Source organism: Mus pahari, chromosome 9, assembly GCF_900095145.1.
Source record: "Mus pahari chromosome 9, PAHARI_EIJ_v1.1, whole genome shotgun sequence".
NCBI classification, from domain to species: Eukaryota; Metazoa; Chordata; class Mammalia; order Rodentia; family Muridae; genus Mus; species Mus pahari.
This window is the reverse complement of record NC_034598.1, coordinates 43,408,400-43,429,334: the sequence shown is the minus strand read 5'-3', so window position 1 is coordinate 43,429,334 and position 20,935 is coordinate 43,408,400. Positions and strand designations below refer to the sequence as shown.

Genomic DNA, 20,935 nt, shown 5'->3' with positions numbered 1-20,935 from the left:
GGAGGGAGGGAGGGAGGGAGGGAGGGAAAGATCATATGATGGTTATCTTAAGCTAAGATGTGTCTATTATGTAAATTTCCAACAAAGAAAATACTTTCCTTCACAGAGTTTGCATTTTCATTCTTGTGTGATAGGCAGCAAATAAACATGAGTGAAAAAAAACAAAAGAAAAAGAAAAAGTCAGCCTGGAATCAAATGCTACTGAGCATCCTGATCCTTTCTCTAAAGTACTAGAGACTAGACATGTTTCACAGGTCACTTTCTTATTTCAGATTTGGGATATGTGTATATATATAATTATATATCTTAGGAATGAGATGCAACTATAAACAGGTCACATAGCCTCTGTCCTATCCAGCTAATGACATCACATCTCACCTGATTGTGGTGATCTGACCAAGGTTGAGCTCATAGTTGTTGACTTGAGCAATAAAGATGGCTGCCAAGGCCTCGTAGAGTGCAGTGCCATCCATATTGACAGTGGCCCCCACAGGCAGCACGAACCTGGTGATTCGGCGGTCCACACCCAGGCCCTCTTCCAGGCAGCGGAAAGTGATAGGCAGAGTTGCAGAGCTGGGGGAAGAGAGCTCTGGAGGCTGAGAATAGGGAATTGAAGAATGGGGCAGGGGCAATGACAGCAATGGGCCAAAGGAGGGCTCCCTCTAGCCTCTAAAACATGGAGAGTAGATTGGAATCTGAGCAGGGAGTGGAAACAGAGAGTGACAGTTGGGCATGGGGAAGTGGGACTCCTGATGCAGAGAACTCATGGTGGGAATTCCCCAAAAGAAATGTCTCTTGGCCCATTCATATCAATGGTTTATGGCACGAGTCCCACCCAGACTGTGTAAACGTGACAGATAATATTGTTGTCAACTTGGCAACCAGGAATTACCTGGGAAGAGAATCTCAATGAAGGGTTATTATAATTGGTTGTCCTACAGGAATTATCTTTGGGAGATGGTCTTAACTAATTGATACAAGAAGTCCCAACCCACAGTAGGTGGTACCATTCCCTAGGCAGGGAGTCCTGATGTGGAGAAATCAAGCTAAGCATAAGCAAGTAAGCAGCAAGCAGGCATGCATTTACTCTGTTCCTGGGTGTGATGTGACTAGCTGGTTCAAGTTCCTGTTTTGATTTCCCCCACAGTGATGAGCTGTAACAAGAAATTGTAAGCCAAATAAATCCCCTCCCCCACCTCTGCTAAGTTGCCCTTTGTCGGTGTATTTTATCACAGCAACAGAAATGAAACTAGAGCAGCAAAGGGCAGAGTGTTTGTCTGCACGAGAACAACAAACTACAGGAGCCCTAGTTCTCTCTCAACCACTTCCCAGAGAGTACTTTCATTAGCTGGTGACTTTAGGGGAAAGAGTAGGCATTTCATTTGGGGTCATTTTTGTCTACAAGGTAAGTTTTATGCCATGAAACTTGAAGCTTGGACTCACAGAGTCTTTGGCCTGAGAGACAGACAGTGCCTATAGGAGGAATCCAATGCTACCTCAACCTTTCCCAAGCATCAGAAACAGCATAGGCTGAATAGCTCCATAGTAATCAGATAAGTTTAATTCTGGGTATAGTAGTATCAATCCTATTTAACCACAGATCAAAAGTCAAAAGGCGCATTCTCCATCACCATGAGCACAATAAAATATTTCTTCTATCTGTTTGGCTCTTGGGATACTTTCTTAAAATGATTTGAATTTGAATGATGAGAGATAAGGGGGGATCACTTTATCAACCCTCTAAAAGCACAAACAGGAGAAAGCCAAGACTCTGAGCTGACAGCACTCCCAGAGTCAACTCTTGATGCTTGGGAAAGGTGTTCCCAAAGTAAAATTCTTAAACCCAGAATTGGCAACTGGCTCTTCTCCCTACAAACTAGAGAAACAAGAAAAGAGACAAGGAGATCAGGAGAATCTTCACAGGGTAAACACTATATCCTCAAGGATAGGCCAGCTGTAGGGAGTTTCAAGAGTCTGCCCCCATTCGACTGTACATCCAGAAGAGGTGTTTGGGCAGGTGGAAAGGAGGATACCTAAACGAAACCAAGGAAAGATGCAGAGTGGACCCAGGGAGAGTTCAGGAAAAGGCCATACCTGGAAGAGGTGCCCATGGCTGTGATGAGTGCCTGTAGCATACCACCAATGAAGGGAAAGGGGTTCCGATGGGTGACGAGGAAGTAGATAAGGGGCAACACACCACCAGCATGAAGGAATAAACCAACAATGACAGTCAGTGTGTACATGCCCAGCTGACCTCCAAGGACAGCCATGTCTTCCATTTCCAGAATCTTTCCAGCAATCAGGAACAGGATGCCCACTGGTGCATACCTGGGCAAGGCACATATTTATTAGAGTGATCTTCTTCATTGGTCTAGAGCTGGCATTCCTAAGGCTTTACCCATATAGTGCTGTGGAGCCAGACATTTCCTACCATGAAACCCCCAACTCCACCCAACCTTTCCCAAGCATCAAAGCCAGCGCTGAGACACTGAGGAAATGTCCCTGTGGTTGTGAATACTTGCTGTTCAATGGTTAAGAGCTGATTTCAGATATCACCAAACACACTGGGCAGCTCAAAGCACCTCTAACTCCAATTCCAAGGGATCTGGAACCTCATTCTGGCTTCTGTGGGCACCCATAGACACATCTGCACATCTGCTTACACAGACACATTCACTTACACACATATAAATAAAACAAAATATTTTTAAATAGCACCGGTGTTGGGGTTTGCTTTCAAACCATTGTCCCCAAAGGCTCCCATGTTGAAGGTTTTGTGCCTAGGGGGAACCAGTGTTCTGAGGTGGAACCTGTGGAAGTTAACTGTTCATGAGAGTTCCAACCTCTGCTCAAGTTATCCACTGATGGATTTATAGCTGAATAAGCTACTGGGAGTAAGTTATAGGAAGGTCCTAGTTGAAGAAAGCAGGTCACTGGGGGATGCCTTTGAGGGATACATCTCCTTCCTAGTCCCTCACTGTCCCCCACCCCTTCTTCCTAGAAGGTGTGAAGTTAGTAGCTTCATTGGTTGTATTCACTCACCTTCATGACCCAGAAGCAATGGAACCAACCAATCATGCACTGAAACCTGCATAACTGTGAGGCAAACTAAACGTTTCTTCCTTTAAATGTGTTTTCTTGGGTATTTTGTTATAGCAACAGAAAGTTAACTAATACAACTGGATTCCATGAATGTATCTGCCTTCCCCTGGTCGCCCCACTGCTCATCAGATCAGCAGAAAAGTTCCTTCAGTGCCAAAGCATGCAACCTTTGGGGTCTTTTCCTCATTGAATCCCCTTCCAACTCAACTACTGATGATTATTCCCTTCAGAATCCCATCTTTAGACATTATTAAGACTGATGGCTTAACTGAAAATAGCCTCCATAGCTAAAAAGAAATGTCACTATTAGGTGATGTATCTTTGTTGGAGTAGGTATGGTCTTGTTTGGTGGAAATATGTCACTGGGGTCAGCTTTGAGGTTCCAGGTACTCAAACCAGGCCTAGTGTGTCTCTCTCTTCCTGCTACCTATATATCCAGATGTAGAATTCTTAGCTCCTTCTCCAGCATCATGTCTGATTGTATGCTGCCATGCTTCCTGCCATGATGATAGTGGACTAAACCTCTGAATTGTAAGCCAGCCCCAATTAAATGTTTCCCTTTATAGGAGCTGCTATGTTCATGGTGTCTCTTCACAGCAATAGAAACAATAAGACACTAAGACATCTGCTATCTCTGGCCTTTGAAACTTCCACAAAGTGTTGCCTGTGCTAGTTAGTTTGAACTTTCAACTAGACACAACTTGAAATCACCTAAGAATAAAGTTTCAGTGAGGAATTATGTAGATCAAGTTGACCTGTGGACATATCTGTGGAAGACAGTCTTGACTGCTAATTGATATAGGAACATCCAGACCATTATGGGAAGCACCATTTAATGGGCTCAGCCCTGGACTATGTAAGAATAGAGGAAGCTAGTTGAATACTAAGCAAGCAAACAAGCAAGCAGTTAGGGATTTGTATGTTTATTCTCTCTACTCTTGACTGTGATGTGATGTTTTAAGCTCCTGTCTTGCCTTCTCCACAATAATGGACTGTAAACTGGAAATATGAAGCAAATAATCCCTTTGCTGCTTTAATGCCAGAAATTTATAACATCAACCAAAATGAACCTAGAATACTTATTGTCCAAGCACTCTGGTTTTCGCTTCCTTGTGCATGATTTCACTCTTTCCTCTTCATGTCCAGTTAGGTTCTCCCTCCCCTTTCATGGCCAGATGTCTTGCTCACTCCTCATCTTCCCAGGCAGTATCCACTACGTATGCCTCTCCTCACCACTGACTGCTTCATATTCCTAACATGGGACTGATGTAGATTTACTACATCACCTTCTACTTTACGTTAAATACATGTGATCTACATCACTATTCCTAGCAATAGTGTTACAGAACACACACACACATTTTCATACAAAAATAACATACATACACATGCACATCACACCATTCCCAAATGTAGAAAGGAAATAAAAAAACAGGGCATGAGTAAGTGTGTAAGTGAATAGATAAATGGAATTTCTGAGGGCTTAAATGAGAGAATTCCAAATGCATTCATAAATAGACAGGTATGGGAATGAATCTAAGTAGAATGGTTTAAGTATGTAAATAAGTAAATATAGTCAGTGTCTTAACTAATGGGGTCAAGACTATATAGCTCAGTGTCCCAGCAATTGCCTAGCTTATTCAAGGCCCTGTGCACAATTGAGCACAATGCAAAAAAAGACCACAGCTATAGCTCAGTGCTAGACTGGTTGATTATCTAGTATATGTAAATCCTTGGTTCAACTCTAGCACTTAAAAATAATTTGGGACCAGAATGGCTCCACAGATAAAGACATGCATACTCTGCCAAGCCTGATACCCATATGGTAGGAGGACCCTGAAACCCATATGGTAGGAGGAGAGAACTAACTCCAAAAAGTTTATTCTCTGACCTCCACATGCATGCTGTGGCATGCATACCCACACATATACACTCAGACACAATAAATGATAGATAGATAGATAGATAGATAGATAGATAGATAGATAGATAGATAGATAGATGATAGATAGATAGATAGATTGATTGATAGATAGATGATAGAGTAATAAAATATAATTGTGAAATAATTTAACTAATGAATGGATTTATCAGTGAATAAATATATCAATGATTAATTTAACTGATGAATACAAAAATAGATTAAATAAGATAAGTGCTAGAAAGATGAGAATAATGAGTGAATGAAAGAAATAGATTAGAAAATGGAAGAAGTTGTAAGTCACTGAAAAAAATCATCGCAGGAAAGAGTGACTTAATGAGCTTATGAGTGAATTAACCAATGTAGAAGTATGGTAGTGCATGCTTGTAATCCTACTAATCAGGAGGCAGATACAAGAGGCTGGCATGTTCCAGGCTGTCCTGGACTACATAGGACTTGACTCAAAAAGCAGTACAAGGAACTCCAAGCAACTGTAGTTGTCTGCACAAGATTGAGGCGAGGTCAAGCCAGTCAACATGCCAACATGGAGTGGGGAGTGACTCACAAGCCCCACGCCTAGACGAGAAACTAGTTTGACAAGTAATGGCTGCTAGAGGAGGAAGACTCAGTTTTCTTTATGAAAGTGGCATCTTGTAAACTGTCCCAACTCAATGGGTGGTCCTTCAGTCATGTTCATACAGACAGCTCTCATTGGGATTAGTGGAAGATATATATACATACAAGCACATGCATACAGGATATAAAGTTGGGAGGGGGTCATAAGAGTCTGAGAGATGTTAGATGGAGAATGAGAATATGAATATTATCAATTACATGTATGAAATCTTCTAAGCACACATTTTTTTAAAAAAAATTAAAAATGGGTGACCCTATGTGTATAAAAATGAGCATAGACAGATGAGTGGGTGAATGAATCTCTGAAACAATGCACAAATAAGTGAGTGAGTAAATAGGCTGAGGTCATGAACAGACGAATAAATCACCACAGGAAGATATGAATGAACAGATAAGTTATATTAACTAATGCACAGATGTCTGCAAGAGTTCCATTGGCCCCATCTCCATCACCTACAGGAACCATCACTACCCACCCAGGCACAGGGACTCACCCACCACTCACTCACCAGATGATGATGCCCACCAGCCTCATAATAGCCTCATTGAGGCTGTCGAAGAAGTCCCTCAGGACACGGCCTTTGTGCTTCATGCCACCAATGACCAGCCCAAAGGCCACAGAGAAGACCACAAGGCCCAAGGCGTTGATGCCATTGGCTGAGCCAGGTACAGGCACAGTTTCCTCAAAGCTTATCACCTCCTGAAGGGTACCCAAGGCCCGGGTGACATTTTCCAGGATGCTGGTTTCATTCTCTACTGAGGATGTGGGAGAAATGGAGGACCCCAGCTCTGAACCATTGTCTGTCCTTACAATTGTCCTTGTCACCACTCGTGTGCTGTATTGTGTCTTAAACTGAAATACAGAGAAATTGAGAGCAGATTCAGTATGAAAGCTAACTCACCTGTAGAAATCCTAAAAATGGACATGCCTTTAAAAATATATATAAAAAACAAAACAAAACAAAAAAACAGAGCTAGGCCCGCTTAGCATGCATGAGGTCCTGTATTCCATTCTTGGTGTTTGTATACACACACACACACACACACACACACACACACACATGCACTTAATAGAATTACTCTATATCCCAATAAGCACACTGTTGAATATATGGCCAAGAAAATTAATTAAATAACTCAAAGAAATACAAGCTGAGCATCCCTAACCCAGAAATCCAAATCCACAACAGACAGGATGACTGAGAGAGTAAAGATGCTTTCAGCCAAGGCCGATAAACTAAATTTGATCCCAGGCTTCACACATAGAAGAGGAGAGCTGACTCTGCAACTTGTCCTCTGATCATGTGCACCATGGCACGTATCCACATCTGTACATAACAACACACACAAGTAAATAAATACAATGTAACAAAATAAGCAAGCAAAATAACAATCCAATATCCAAAATGCACCAATGAAAACTTTTTAAAGATTATTTTTAATGTGTGTGTGTGTGTGTGTGTGTGTGTGTGTGTGTGTGTGTGTGTGTGTAGTATGTGTGTCTAATTGGCATGATTTGGCTATTTAACCATATGAAACATATACATATTTCATATATGTGATTTCACATATATTTCTTCATGTGTATTTCATGTATGTGAGATATATATTTCTTCATGTGTATTACATATATGTGAGATATATATTTCAGAGCCCCCAAACAGATATAGTGTTTCCTTCTGTTGTACAGCACTTTCTCTAAACTGAAAGATTTACTCCAGCAGGAAACTGGAAGGTTCACGAAACTCAGGAGGTAAACAAACTTCACATGTTTGAGAAATCTGAATCTTACAAGATTCATGAAGGCCCTTTCTTGCCTTTATAAAAGCACTAAATGACTGCTACAGGAGGAGACTCTTCCAAGCTGCCAAGAGTAGATTTTCAAACCTGTTGAGCTACTTGAAATTGCACAGAGAGCTCCTCCAGAAATACAGCCTGCAACAATTGTCACCCATACTGGGATAGGATGGGCACTTTTTTCCTTTCTTTCTTTCTTTCTTTCTTCCTTCCTTCCTTCCTTCCATTCATTCAGTTAGTTAGTTAGTTAGTTAGTTAGTTAGTTAGTTAGTTAGTTATTTGTGATGCAGCTGCTTTTGAGTCATCCCTGCTCCTGTAAGTCCCAAAAATGTCCTGGTGTACCAAGCTGGATTTTGGTACAATCATTACTTTGATCTGTCACTGGGTGAGCAGACCTGTTATATATCCCCACAATAAGTCTCACACCCAACTCCTTGGCATTTTGTGAATTCCATGTCCACAGACACAAACAGACACAGACCATGGATTAAAAACACTTGGAAAAAACATTTGCATAGTGAACAAATATAGACCTTTGTCTTGCCATTAGTCGCTAAACCAGTGGTTCTCAACCTGTGGGCTGCTGCAACCATTACAAAACACATATTTCCTATAGTCTTAAGAACTGAGATACCAATCAGTAGCAAAATTACAGCTAGAAGTATCAACACAAGTAATTTTATGATTTGAAGAGCTGTATGAAAGGGTCACAGCATTAAGAAGGTTGAGTACCACTGCTTTAAATGGTTTTAAAGGGGACAAATGCTACCTGTATATCATTTACATTGTTAGCTGTTCTCCATCATCTAGAGATGATCTAGAGATCATCTGCGAATTCCACCCATTTTATATAAGAGACTTGAGCACCAAAGATTTTGGATCCAATCTTTGTTAATGTCAAGAGATAGAACAGTTTTTATATATCAATTTAAATTTTTAATAAACATATTACTAAAGAAATGAGTCACTGGATCAGCAAGATAGTTCACAGCAGATAAAAGTCTTCACTGCACACATGTCTAAGGACCTGAATCAGAGTCTCAGAACCCATGGTGGGAGGAGAGAACCAACTCTCAAAAGTTGTAATGTTATTCTATGCCCACACCTGGCATACATTCGCATGCACTCATGCATACACACATACACACACACACACACACACACACACACACACACACACACTAATAATAATAATAATAATAATAATAATAATAATAATAGAAATTAGCAACTGACATTTGCCTAAAGTAAACAAGCCCTGGGTTTTGTCCTCATCACCAGGGAGAAAAAATGAGTAAGTGAATAGTGAGGACACTAAAAACCAAAGCCTGAAAGAATGGATAGATGGTCTGTCTGCATCTTTATGTCCACCCTTCAATAAAGGGGTTGATAAACACCACCTGCTAACCAAATCCAGCCGGTGACTTGCTTCTGTAAATAAAGTTTTTAATGGGACATGTAAACCATCTTCAAATGTTGCCCATGGCTACTTTTCTACTACCATCCCTAAAGTAATGCTCAGACAGATTTTAGGATCTTTTTCTAACATCAATGATCAGATGTCCCAGAACCCCTACCCCAGCTTCCCAGCTCCCATAGGTCCAATGCCCTGGCAACACTTTGCATCAGCATCATAGCCACAGGAAGTACACTTATTCTCCCAGAGTCCTCCCCAAGGACCCCTACCCACTCTTTCAGCCTTCTTCCCACCCTTCTCCTTGGGAAGCAAGTTCTCTACACCCTCCATCCCTCCTTAACTAAACCATGTGCTTCTTCCTAACCTGTTTGAAGCAGGCCTCCACAAGGTTAGGTGGAAACATATTTCTGCACAAAAACATCAGAGAAAGGAAAGTAGTTAGACATTGGAATTGAACCAAGTCAATTCAATAATAACAATGACAATGTATCAACAGGCAGTATAGAAATGCATGGTGTGGGCCAAGTAGTAAGCAAAGTCCCTGCCCTATACTATCTGACATGAACCCTACAATGGCCATGGAAGTAAACATTATTAATGCCTCTAGGAAAACCAAAGGCCACAGGACATCACCCAGACCCACAGAGCTGCTCAAGGGTGCAGGTGGATCTTGCCATGGATTGACAATAGTTAGGCCTCTCCAAAGGTCATGTTGAAATCTGATTGCCATAAAAGTAATGTTGGGGGGTGGAGTCATGGACTAAAAGGATTTATAGATTAATAGGAAGTAGCCTTGTTCAAAAGGGAAGCTCTTTTGATATGCTTGCTCTGGCTAACCATCATGTGCTCTCTGCCATGTTAGAATGCAGCTGGAAGGCCTTCACCAGATGCTGGTACCAAGTTCTTGGACACTCTAGATCCCTAAATAGCAAGATAAATGAAACTTTGTTTCTTCTTTTTGTTTTTTGGGGGGTTTTGGCCTTTTTCATAATTAACTCAGTTTCCAGGATACTTTAATTTTTAACATATTCATTTAATTTTCAATATATATTTATAATACATGTGCTATAGTCAACATATAAAAGAAGGTAGACATCTTGTAGGAGTTGGTTCTCTCATTCCACCATGTTGATCCCATCAAATAGTCAGGCCTGGTGACAAGTGCCTTTACCCTCTGAATCATCTCACTGGCCCTAAATTTTATTGTATTTATTTAAGAATGTGTGTGTGTGTGTGTGTGTGTGTGTGTGTACACATGCTCACACATGTGTATCCCACAGCATGTATGTAAAGATTGAAGGATAGCTTGTGAGATCCTGTTCTCTCCTTCTACCAGGTAGGTCAAAAGGACTGAACTCAGGTGGTCAGGCTATACAGCAAGTACCCCTGCCCACTGAGCCATCTTATTGGCCCTCAGCTATTGTATAATATTGCATAATAGCAGCAGGAAATGCCATGGCAATTCCTAAACTCTTCCGACTCTGTCAGTACTGCAGGAGCAATATGGCTTTGACTTTGAGGCTGGCTAACAAGCAAAGTCTTCTTAGACTAAAAGAATTATTTGCTCACCAAAGAAGTTTGGGAACACCTAGCCAATAGCAGCTCCTCTTACCCAGTTCTAAGATACCACAATTGTCTCCTTCCCAGCCTCAGAGTGCAAAGATCATATCTAGATGTAGCTTTCTTAAAGGATATGTGCAAGGACCCAGGGCGGAAAGTAAGTACCAAAAATGGCAACCAATAGTTGCTTCCTTTTCCATACTAGACCACCTGTCCATGGTCTCTCATAGAAAGAGAATTTTTGCATGTAATCCAGAAGTCTCAACAAAATGAAAATGTCACCTGACCAGGTCCATGAAAGCATCAGCTGTTGGGACAGTCTCAATTCGGCCCTCACGGTGAAGCCCCTCCTTGGAGCCCTTCCCAGGATGTATAATGGTAACCATTAGGATGCCGATGAAAACTGCAATGACTGTAGTCACCATGTAGTACACAGCTGCCCGCATTCCCATCCGCCCTGTCGCCTTGTTGTCCAGGGATGCCATACCTAGAAGAAAGGTAGTGCCGTCCTTGCAGCATCACCCATACCCTCCACTCCTTTCCCCATCTGCTCTGCCCACTCCAAACCGTCAGCTCAAAATCACTGCAGTCCCTTAACTGAAGATGTCCACAAAAACCATGTGTGCTAACAGCTATCTATACAACTGCTTTTATGCTATTATGAATAAATATATTTTGGAGAAAATATATGAATATTTTGGGAGTAAGTATATTTGGGGGAAAACATAATATATAGTTTTATATATTGTACAAATTAATATTTATAAATTATAAAACATACAACACTATATATATAGTGAAAAATGAGGCTGATAGCTCAGTAGTTAGGAGCATATACTGCTCTTACGGGAGACCCAAATTACACCAGCAGTACAAATATTCCATGCCTCATAATCACTCCTAACTCCAGCTGCAGAGGATCTGATGCCCCCTTCTGGGCTTCAGGGGAACCTGTATTCATGTGCACATACCCACATAGACAAATGATTAAATAATAATAAGATAAATATATAAAAGTAAATGTTTTGCTTTGAAATAAAGTTGTACAGTATATTGGATATACTCCATCATCTAGAGATGATGTGAAGCACACAGGATGAGAGGCATAGGTCATTTGCAAATACTGCAGCATTTTATAGGAGCATCCTTCAGCATCCTCAGGTATGGGTATGACCTATCAGGTATAGAGATCTTGGAACCAATCCCCTGACAGGTCAACCAAAGGATGATTCAGTTTTTGTATCTTAAGCTAAAAACATATTTTTAAATAAAAATATTACTCAAGAGATGAGTAACTCGTCCAGTACCATAGACCTGACTCAAAATCAAGTCACTCACTACAATATACATGGTAGGGGAGGCACACATACATGAATACATACTACTCCATTTTTTATTCCAAATAACTCCAGCAAGCACAGTACCTCCCCCTCTACTCTAAGCCAGCCCTCCAATTCTCATTGAGCCCTCTACTGATCTGTTTGCACCATAAATATTACAAACTTTCAAGTCTCCATCCTACAGTCCACCTCAACCATCACATCCCTCCAACCTATTCATGTTGTGGCTACATGCCCTTCCCAGTCAACTAAGCTATAAGAAGTTTACTCTTAGGGTTTCTAACAGCCTGCACTTTTCCCTCTCCTAAGAATAATCCCCAGCAGAATAGAAGCTTCCTCCTCCAGAAAGGCCCCAGAGTCACCTATAGTCAATGACTGGTTAGTGCAGAGATTCAGACGAAGGCAGAATTAGAGGTGAGGGACAACTTCATGATGTTGCTCACACATCAGAGCATCCCACCCAATGGCATCACACTGAGAGACCAGCCTTCCTCTGAACACACAACTTTGCTTAGCCTCTTTCCTCACCCTGCCCTGCTTCCCTCACTTCCCTGTGGGTTTCTCCCTTGATGAGCTTCTTGTGACCAGATCCCCATGTCAGGCTTGGCTTCTAAGTAACCCAACCTAAGAAATCAGCGTTTTAAGCCTTGATCATTATTTCTGTCCCTAAACCCCAGGGATGCTAAACACTACCTGTGGCTCAATCTGGAGCACTGTTTGCTTTTGTAAAGTTTTGTTAAAACACAACTGGTATGTATAGTTTCAATTGTTAACTCAACACAATCTAGAACCACTAAGATGAGGGACTTGATAAGGGATTGTTTAGAACAGTTGGACTTGTGGCCGTGTCTGTGTGTCCAGATTTCATTGATTGAGAGAAGATGGCCCACCTACTATGTGCAGTTCAATTCCCTATGCAAGGGATTGTGTACTATATATGTGTAAAGATGGAGCTTGATACAAATATGCATGTGTCTATTATTTTCTCTCTGTTCTTGGTTATGGGTTTGATGTAACTAGCCGTTTCAGGTTCCTACACTAATTTTCCTGAATGATGGAGTATAACTTGGAACTGTGAGCTAAAATAAACCCTTTCTCCCCTAAGTTGTTTTATTTTTGTCAAGTATTTATTACAACAATATAAATGAGATTAGGATAACAGCCATGTCCATTTGTTGACATATTGCCTATCATTGCTTTTCTATTCCAAGATCAGAACTGAACCATTGCAATGAAGATCAGATGACCCTTTAAGCCAAAAATATTTGCTAACTAAAAGAAAAGGTGCCATATACCTCTTCCACAGCCCCTTCCCTTCCTCCATCCTCCAACCTGGCACCTGCACCCCACTCACCTCCTACATGGTCACCACATCCCACCTTTTATTCGTCTACCCCATGTAACAACACCAATCCTGCTTCTCCAGTCTTTTTTATTCTCTCTCTCTCTGAAAATCTCTGAGCTCTGGCAGGATGGTATTTCACTTCATGAAAAAGTACAAGAAAGTTACTGGAATGCACAGTTCATGTGACAGCAGGACATAAGCAAGACCTAGGCATGACCTTAATTGATGAGTTGGGAAAGGGCTTCCACGATTGGAGTAATCCTGGATCTTTTCTTAAGATTGGACTCTGGGTGTGTCCTGGATATGCAAAATGGCTTGGGCTCTCACCTGTGACAAGGCTGGAGACAATGAGGGGTAGCACCAGCATCTGCAGCATCCTCATGAGCAGCTCCCCAGGAAAAGAGAAGTACTTGATCTGGCGGTAGGAGAGCTGGTATGGACGCAAGGCAAATGCCAAGCTGACACCTAGAACCAGAGAGGAAGGGTTCATGGAATGAACTATGGATCTCAATCCCAGGCAGGGTCCATTCACCCATCCCAAAGAGGGTGTGGTAGGGTAAGCAGTGAATATTCTATGAGGGTGTGCATTTATGTGTATGGGTATTGTGTGTGCTGTCTGTATATGGGTAAGGGCACATATGTATGTGTGGGCATGTGTAAAAGGGTATTGCATGGCTATGTATTTGTATGAGTGTATGCATGGGTACTTGCATGGTTATGTGTGTGTTAGGTATGAGTGTACATTTGTGTGTGTATGGATTTGTATGTACATGAGTGTGTATAGTGGGTTTGGCCTAATACTGTCTGTATTGTAATGTTAATTAGGGACCCCAAAACTGCTTGCATGAGTGTCTGTAGCTTTTGGGAACATGCCCCCAGGTGGTTCTGATTGGTAAATAAAAATTCCAACAGCCAATACCTGGGAAGGACAGACAGAAGCAGGTTTTTAGAATTTCCTGGGCTTGGGACCAGGAAAGAAGGAAGAAGATCCGCCATGCTGGGAAAGTGTGGAGGAGAGGGGAGACACCATACCTGAGAACAGTGCAGGACAGAAGCATGGCCACCATGTGAAGGAACCAGAAGAGCACAGCCCAGAGGGCTGCCCAAATGGGTTCAGGGTAGCCAAGACAGAATGTAGAATTTAGTAAGGAATAACTCAGGATTATCAGTGGGAGGTAGATTAGCTGAATGGGAGTTAGACAGTGGCCCAGCTATTGTGATGATCAAGACATATTAAAATATAAAAGCTGTGTGTGTGTCTTTCATTCAGGAACATAAACCACTGAGGCAAACACACCAACAGGATCTATTAAATTAAAAAATATCACTACAGATGTGTTCATGGGTATGTTTGTACATGGGTATGTATGTGAACGTGTGTGTGAATATGTGTTTACATTTGTGTGAGCATGGGTATATGGGTGCATGATGTGTATTTGTATGAATGCATGTGTGTGCATTTGTGTGCACAGGGATATATGTGTGCATCGTATACCTCTGTGTATACATAGGTGTCTGTGCATTCATGTGTGTATATGTATATATGAACTGTACAAATGTACAAAGGTATATACCATAAAATATAAGCAAATTTATATGCCTCCACCTATTTATGCGTGCATACTCATGTATATGTGACAGTGTACATTCAGCTGTGACCAAGAAGTGTGGTTGAATATGTGGGCACATATACAAAGATATGTGCATGTATTTGGGGGGGTGTCTGTTTTATCACTTTCAAACACGTAGGTACATATGCAATTAGACTTCTAAGTATGTAGCTGTGAATGCATATATGAGTATGAAAGTGTTCACGAAGTCTAGCACAGCTAGCTCTGGTATCCTTAGGTTCCACACTATCAAATGAATCAAACATATCGATATCTTTAGAGGAAAAACTGTTGAGTCTGATGAAAGTGTTTGAGGAAAGGAAAAGGCCAGCAGGGGGGAAATAAGGTAAGAGAAGGTGCAGGAAAAAATATATGATCAAAGCATGTATGTACACATGAAGATGTCATGATGAAACCCATTATTTTATACAATATACACATTAAGTTATGTCTGTTGAACATTTAGAGGTTTTTTCCTCTTGTCTATATTCCCTAGACAATACAATAGTACAACTATTTAACTAGCAGTTACATTGCTTTGAGTGTTACGTGTAACCTAGAGAACAAGATAACCACAGATCCTATGCAAAAACTAACTCCATTTTATTTAAGGAACTTGAGCATCCACAGATAACAAAAGCTTGAGAATAATTAAATCCCCAGATACCCAAATCATCACGTTTCTTAAATAAAACAGGGTAGTGTTTGGTGGAAACAACTCATAAGAGTATGATGTATAGCTGCATATTTATGCATGTGTGCACAGTTTACGGAGTCTGCACCTCTAAAGATGCACCATGCATCTTTCTCTGTGTGCAGTCGTAAAGTACATGTCTGTGCAATGTAGTTGTTTGTGCGCATACCCACACATGTAATATCACGTCGTGTTCGTACAACTGTGTTTGCCTCTGTGTATGCCCTTTCTGCCCATGTCCTCTGGAGGGCTAAGTGGGAGGCTTGTGAAATGAGTCCTCCGGAGACAGCAAGGGGGCAGTTAACAGAAGTCCCGCCTCCCAGAAGCAGAGCTCACCAATGATCACAGCGCTGACTGTGAGCAAGATGAAGGCGTTCCGACGCAGGAAGCGCCTCACGTGTTCTCGGGTCATGGTCTGCAGGCGCAAGCGCGTGCGCAGTGCTCTCTGCTGCAGACTGTCCCGCAGGCTCTGCAGACAGCCCCCACCAGCACCGCTCTCCCTCAGGAACAGACTATTGCCGTGGCTGCTCATCGCGACTCTGCGGGGGACAGAGGAGACCAGCTCTGGTGAGGGAGGAGTCTGGAAAAGGAGTGGGTGGGGTGAAGGAATGAACATTGCAGCTCAGAAGTCAGGGGAGGGGCGATGTAAGAGGAGAATGCTTGAGACCCTGCTCCGAATGGGATTCTGTTTTCATGCCCTAGCAGCAAAAGGTTAAGGCCTTAGAACTCGTACACTAGAGTGAGTGGTTAGAAACAGGGTAGCGGAGGCGGGGGTGAATACTGCACACTTATAAGGTTTTCTGCCTCCAGCCTCCCCCTTTATTTCACTGAGACCATCTCAAGCAATTGAGGGCTGCTGCAGCGCTCAAAACAAAATGCCAGATCTTTACTGAATATCAGTTGCATGAACAGCTCTTGAAAAGGCACCTTTAAGCTTGTTCCACAAGCCACAATAGTTGGGTGTACGGCCTGAAGAAGCCCACAGTCGACTTTGCACAAGAACAAAATCAGCAAGTGCCTGGCAAACATTGGGCAACCAACTAATGTGGCTATTTTGTATGCATGACCAGGACTGCAATAGGGTCAAGGCGGGATGGCTTGGGAAACAAATGTAACAGTTCTGGGCCCAGTTTGTTCATGAACCTCTTTTGAAGTGAAACCTCAGACTCTGCATCCCTTTTTTATACTTGCCCATATCTATTTAACCTTATTGACTTACTTTATTTTTAAGGTATCCAAAATGGGTTGTTGTAGTTTTCATAGTTAAATAAAATGCATGTAAATATGAAACCCACCAATCTGTTTAGCAACAAAATACTTGGAAGTTACAAAACAGCTTAGAAATTGTGGCTTTGGACCCAACCTGCAGCAGTCCTGTAATAAGGACTACTCCAGAGGCTGAGGGAAGGGGTTTGTTACAAATGCAAGGCCAGCACCTGCAACTTAGTGGGACCCTGTCTCAAAATAGAAGGTTAAAAAGAGAGCTAGTGGGCAGAGGCTGGAAAATGGCTCATTGGTTAAGGGTGCACTTTGCTCCTGCAGAGGACCAGAGCTCCGTTCTCAACACCCACATCAGGTAGCTCAAAACTGCTATAACTTGGGGCTGGAGTGATGATGGTTCAGTGATTAAGAGCACCAACTGCTCTTCTGAAGATCGTGAGTTCAAATCCCAGCAACCACATGGAGGTTCACAACCATCCATAATGAGATCTGACGCCCTCGTCTGTGGTCTTTAAAGACAGCTGCAGTGTACTTATATAGAATCAATAAATAAAATCATTTTTAAAAAATAACTGCTGTAACTCCAATTCCAGAAGATCAATGCCCCCTCCTGGCCTCACTGGCACCTGCACTCACATGTAGCCACACACACAACATAAGAAAAAAATCAAAGATGAAAATGAATTTTTTTTTTTTTTGAAGAGGGCTGGGCTATACAGCTCAGTGGTAGGATCCTGGCCCGCCATGTGCAAGGCCCTAGGTTCAGTTCTCAGTACTGATGACCTCAGCTTCCCATGTAGCTGAGACTCCAGGCGTGCATCACCATGGGAAGCCTTGAATTATTTCATCATTGTTTTGCTGCCACTACCCAAGTGACACCTGAGATGGTAGCCCTCCGTATCTAAAGTTATCCACCTACTTCCAAATGACAGGCCATCTGACTAGGCTTTCCATGCCCTGTGTCCTGCTGGTCAAAGCCCTGGTTCTTGGTGTATAGCTCCCATCAGGATGTTGCTCCAAATGGACTGGTCCCCTGAAGCCACAGTATTGCTTCTCACCTTGCTGTGAACATGCACAGACCCAGGACTGCAAGCTGCACAGAAAGCAGGCAGTTGCTCCCTCTTCTCTGGTACATCATGTCTCCAGTTACTAAATGAATAACCCATGAATCCCAAGAGCATTCAACTGAGTCCAAACCAGATAGGAGCCTGGACACTCATCTCTTTCCTTTCTCTACCCAACAAGCCATGCTGTACAGTCCAGACAGCTGGTTCTGCATTAGTTTTCCACAAATCGACATCCTCAGATACAACCAACACTGAACAGAAATGTTCAGTGAGTAAAGACCACCATCTCAGCACTCGGGACACTGAGCCAGGGGAAACAGGAGTTCAAGGCTAGCCTGGGCTGCCTAGAAAGACCCTGTATCAAAAAATTAACCAATCAACTCACATCTAGCTCAAAGAGCTGCTGACAGTTGATGGATTCTGGGGAAAGCAAAAGTCAGTGGTGTGGTTGGTGGTCGGTTGCCCATGCTACAGTGGATGACACTTTATACTCCTGGACATGGGAAAAGCCTGAATGGACTCAGTAGATTATTTAGAGGAAGAGGAAAAAGGAGAGGAGGAGGTAGCAACATGAGTTAAGAGGAGAATGTGAGAGAATTCAGGAAGAGTTGAAGAAGAAAAGGAAGGAGGGGTAGGTATGTCATAAATACACATTTATGTATATGTGTATATGAAATTACCTATAAATATTTTACATACTTGTTTGGTTTTGGTATTTTTTATTTATATGAGTACACTGTAGCTGTCTTCAGACACACCAGAAAAAGGCATCAGATCCCATTACAGATGGTTGTGAACCACCATGTGGTTGCCGGGAATTGAACTCGGGACCTCTGGGAGAGCACTCAGTGCTCTTGACCGCTGAGCCATCTTTCCCGCCCTACCAATGAATTATAAACAAAACAAAAGAAAACAAAAACCTCAAAGGTAAGGCTGGAGAGATGGCTTACAGCCAGAGCAACCACCTCCTTCTGTCTCTAAAGGAACTAAAACTCATGTGCGCAGACTCACACATGAATATACATAATTAAAAAGAAAAAATGTTATGTGTATGAGTGTTTGACTGCACGTGTGTGTGTGTGTGTGTGTGTGTGTGTGTGTGTATCTGGGTGCATGTATCTGTGTGTATATATGCAGGTGCACCTATGCAGGTCAGAGGACAACTTTTGGGAATCCATTCTTTTCCTCCACCATGTAAGTCCCAGGGATTAAATTTAGGACTTTAGGCTTGGTGGCAAGTACCTTTACCCACTGAGCCACCTTGTATCCTTGTGCTAGGCCCTAAAACTAATGTAGAGATGAATTAAATGTGTAATAAGACAAGAATGGGCTCTGTGCAAATATGACGCCACTTCATGTGCATACAGGGGTTTCTGAGTCTATCCGGGATGGAGCACGTACCTGGAACAGACTCCCTAAGGAGACCTAAAGTCAACTAGAGGGAGAAGGGAGTTGGCATGTGGTGGTCTGTGAGCCAAACCAGGCCTGATGTCTGTGTGGCTGGCATTTTTTAATCATGGTATTGGCACACAGCTCATTCACTCATTGTGTTTCTGCAGCTGCTTTCAGGCTACAGTGGCAAAGGCAAGTTGCTGAAATAGAAATCACAAAACGATTTACGAAAGTGACTCTGACTTTACAAAAGTGGGGGTGGAGAGGACCACATGGCTTGGTGGGTACAGAGGATCGCTACCAAGCTTGGTGACCTGAGTGCAGAAGGAGAGAACTAACTCCCTCAGATGTCTCCTGACTGTATTGTGCATGCTCATGGGTACACACACACACACACACACACAAGGCTGACAATAGCCTAGTAAAAGCGAAGGTGTGCTGGGGAAATAAGGGTATGGCTCATGGGTAGATCGTTCATCAAGAGTACATGAAAACCTGTGTTCCATCCCAACATTGGCGGAGGAAGGACAGCCAGTAGGTAGTGATTAACAATTTTTTAAAAAATTAAGTAAATAAGCAGAGAGGCAGCAGATACAGCACTGAGCTCAAATTCAAGGCTGTCTTCCTTCCACACCTGCGCTACGCCCGCCTAGATCGCTGTAACCGAACACAGCTGTGATTTGTCACTAGTTCATTCTTCCTCTTTATTTCAGTGGACAGTGGATAATTGCTCCCGCTCACAGGGCACAGTAAAATCTTTCAGAACATGAAGGTAATGCAGGATGCCAGATCAAGTTCCTTAACACTCCCATCCCCATTAAACACTTGGCACTCCTTTGTGCCAGGAGCATTCAAACTGCTGTCTTCTCATCCTTTATAGAAGAATAAACTGTTGAGCACTATCATCACCGTCCCCTGCTCTGTCAGCCCTTTCAGAATCACTATTCCACTCTATTTGTTCAAGGTCAAGATCTGTAGTTTGCACATGAATACGATCACACAGCATTTGAATTTCTGAGCCTAGCTTAGAAAATTAACATTAATCATTTGAGAAAATGCTATAAGGAAAACTAATCTTTTGTATGCATCTAAAAATGTAATAAATGTTTTTAAAGAACATTTTAAAATACTTGATTTCAAAGTATCCTCCATTTGGGCCTTCCTAGAGTTCCTGGGCCCCTGGAGCTCTCAGGCATTTCTCATCAAGGGAGTGAGATGGTTCTGGTTTCTCCTGGCTCTAGGCCCTCTCTTTGCCCCTGTCTCCTAAGCTCCCTGTTCTGGGAATGACATTTTCTGGGATCTCCAACTTCTGCAAGGTAAAGAGATCAAGAATGGGTCCTCTAAACCCTCAAATATAATGAGCCATGTCACCCACCCCTCGGAGATGGGAGGTAGGTGGACAGGAAGGTCTTTCTGACCCCTAAAGCTCAAACAAGTGTTGAACTTTCAAGACAAAGAGATCTTTGAAAGTGAAGGGCTTGTCTCACTATGCAGCTGATACCCAAAGCTAAGGGCCACCGGCATCATGGCCAGAAAGCAATAGGAAAAAAGACCCCAAAAGATTAAAAGGGGGCACAGTGTGTTCTAACAAACCCCTCAGTAAAGAATTGTACATTTCTTACACTGACCATACATTGGCTATAGGTGTGAAATAGCACCAACTCTATAAAATAGACATGATCCTGAGATAGAAGGTTCATCCAAAAGCAGATCTGTGTGAGCCAGGGGTGGTGGTAGTCTCAGCACTTGAGAAACAGCAACTAAATGGGGAGTCTCAGGCCAGCCTGGGCTACACAGGGAGCTCTTCTGATTGAGAGGGTGAGGGGGGGGAAG

The 20,935-nt window shown here is 42.4% G+C and overlaps 1 protein-coding gene across 2 annotated transcripts in view; it reads right to left on the bottom strand.

Moving 5' to 3' along the window:
* Positions 1–20,935, bottom strand: part of Slc1a6 (solute carrier family 1 member 6) — a 35,470-nt gene that overhangs the window by 12,984 nt on the left and 1,551 nt on the right. For both annotated transcript variants that reach the window (XM_029542292.1, XM_021204925.1), the window contains exons 2-8: positions 15,759–15,961; positions 13,446–13,583; positions 10,716–10,920; positions 9,238–9,280; positions 6,169–6,512; positions 2,095–2,328; positions 379–573 (exon numbers count right to left, since the gene is read on the bottom strand). In XM_029542292.1, the coding sequence (XP_029398152.1) occupies positions 379–573; positions 2,095–2,328; positions 6,169–6,512; positions 9,238–9,280; positions 10,716–10,920; positions 13,446–13,583; positions 15,759–15,954 (1,355 nt within the window). In that variant the 5' untranslated portion in view covers positions 15,955–15,961. The remainder of the gene's footprint in view (positions 1–378; positions 574–2,094; positions 2,329–6,168; positions 6,513–9,237; positions 9,281–10,715; positions 10,921–13,445; positions 13,584–15,758; positions 15,962–20,935) is intronic.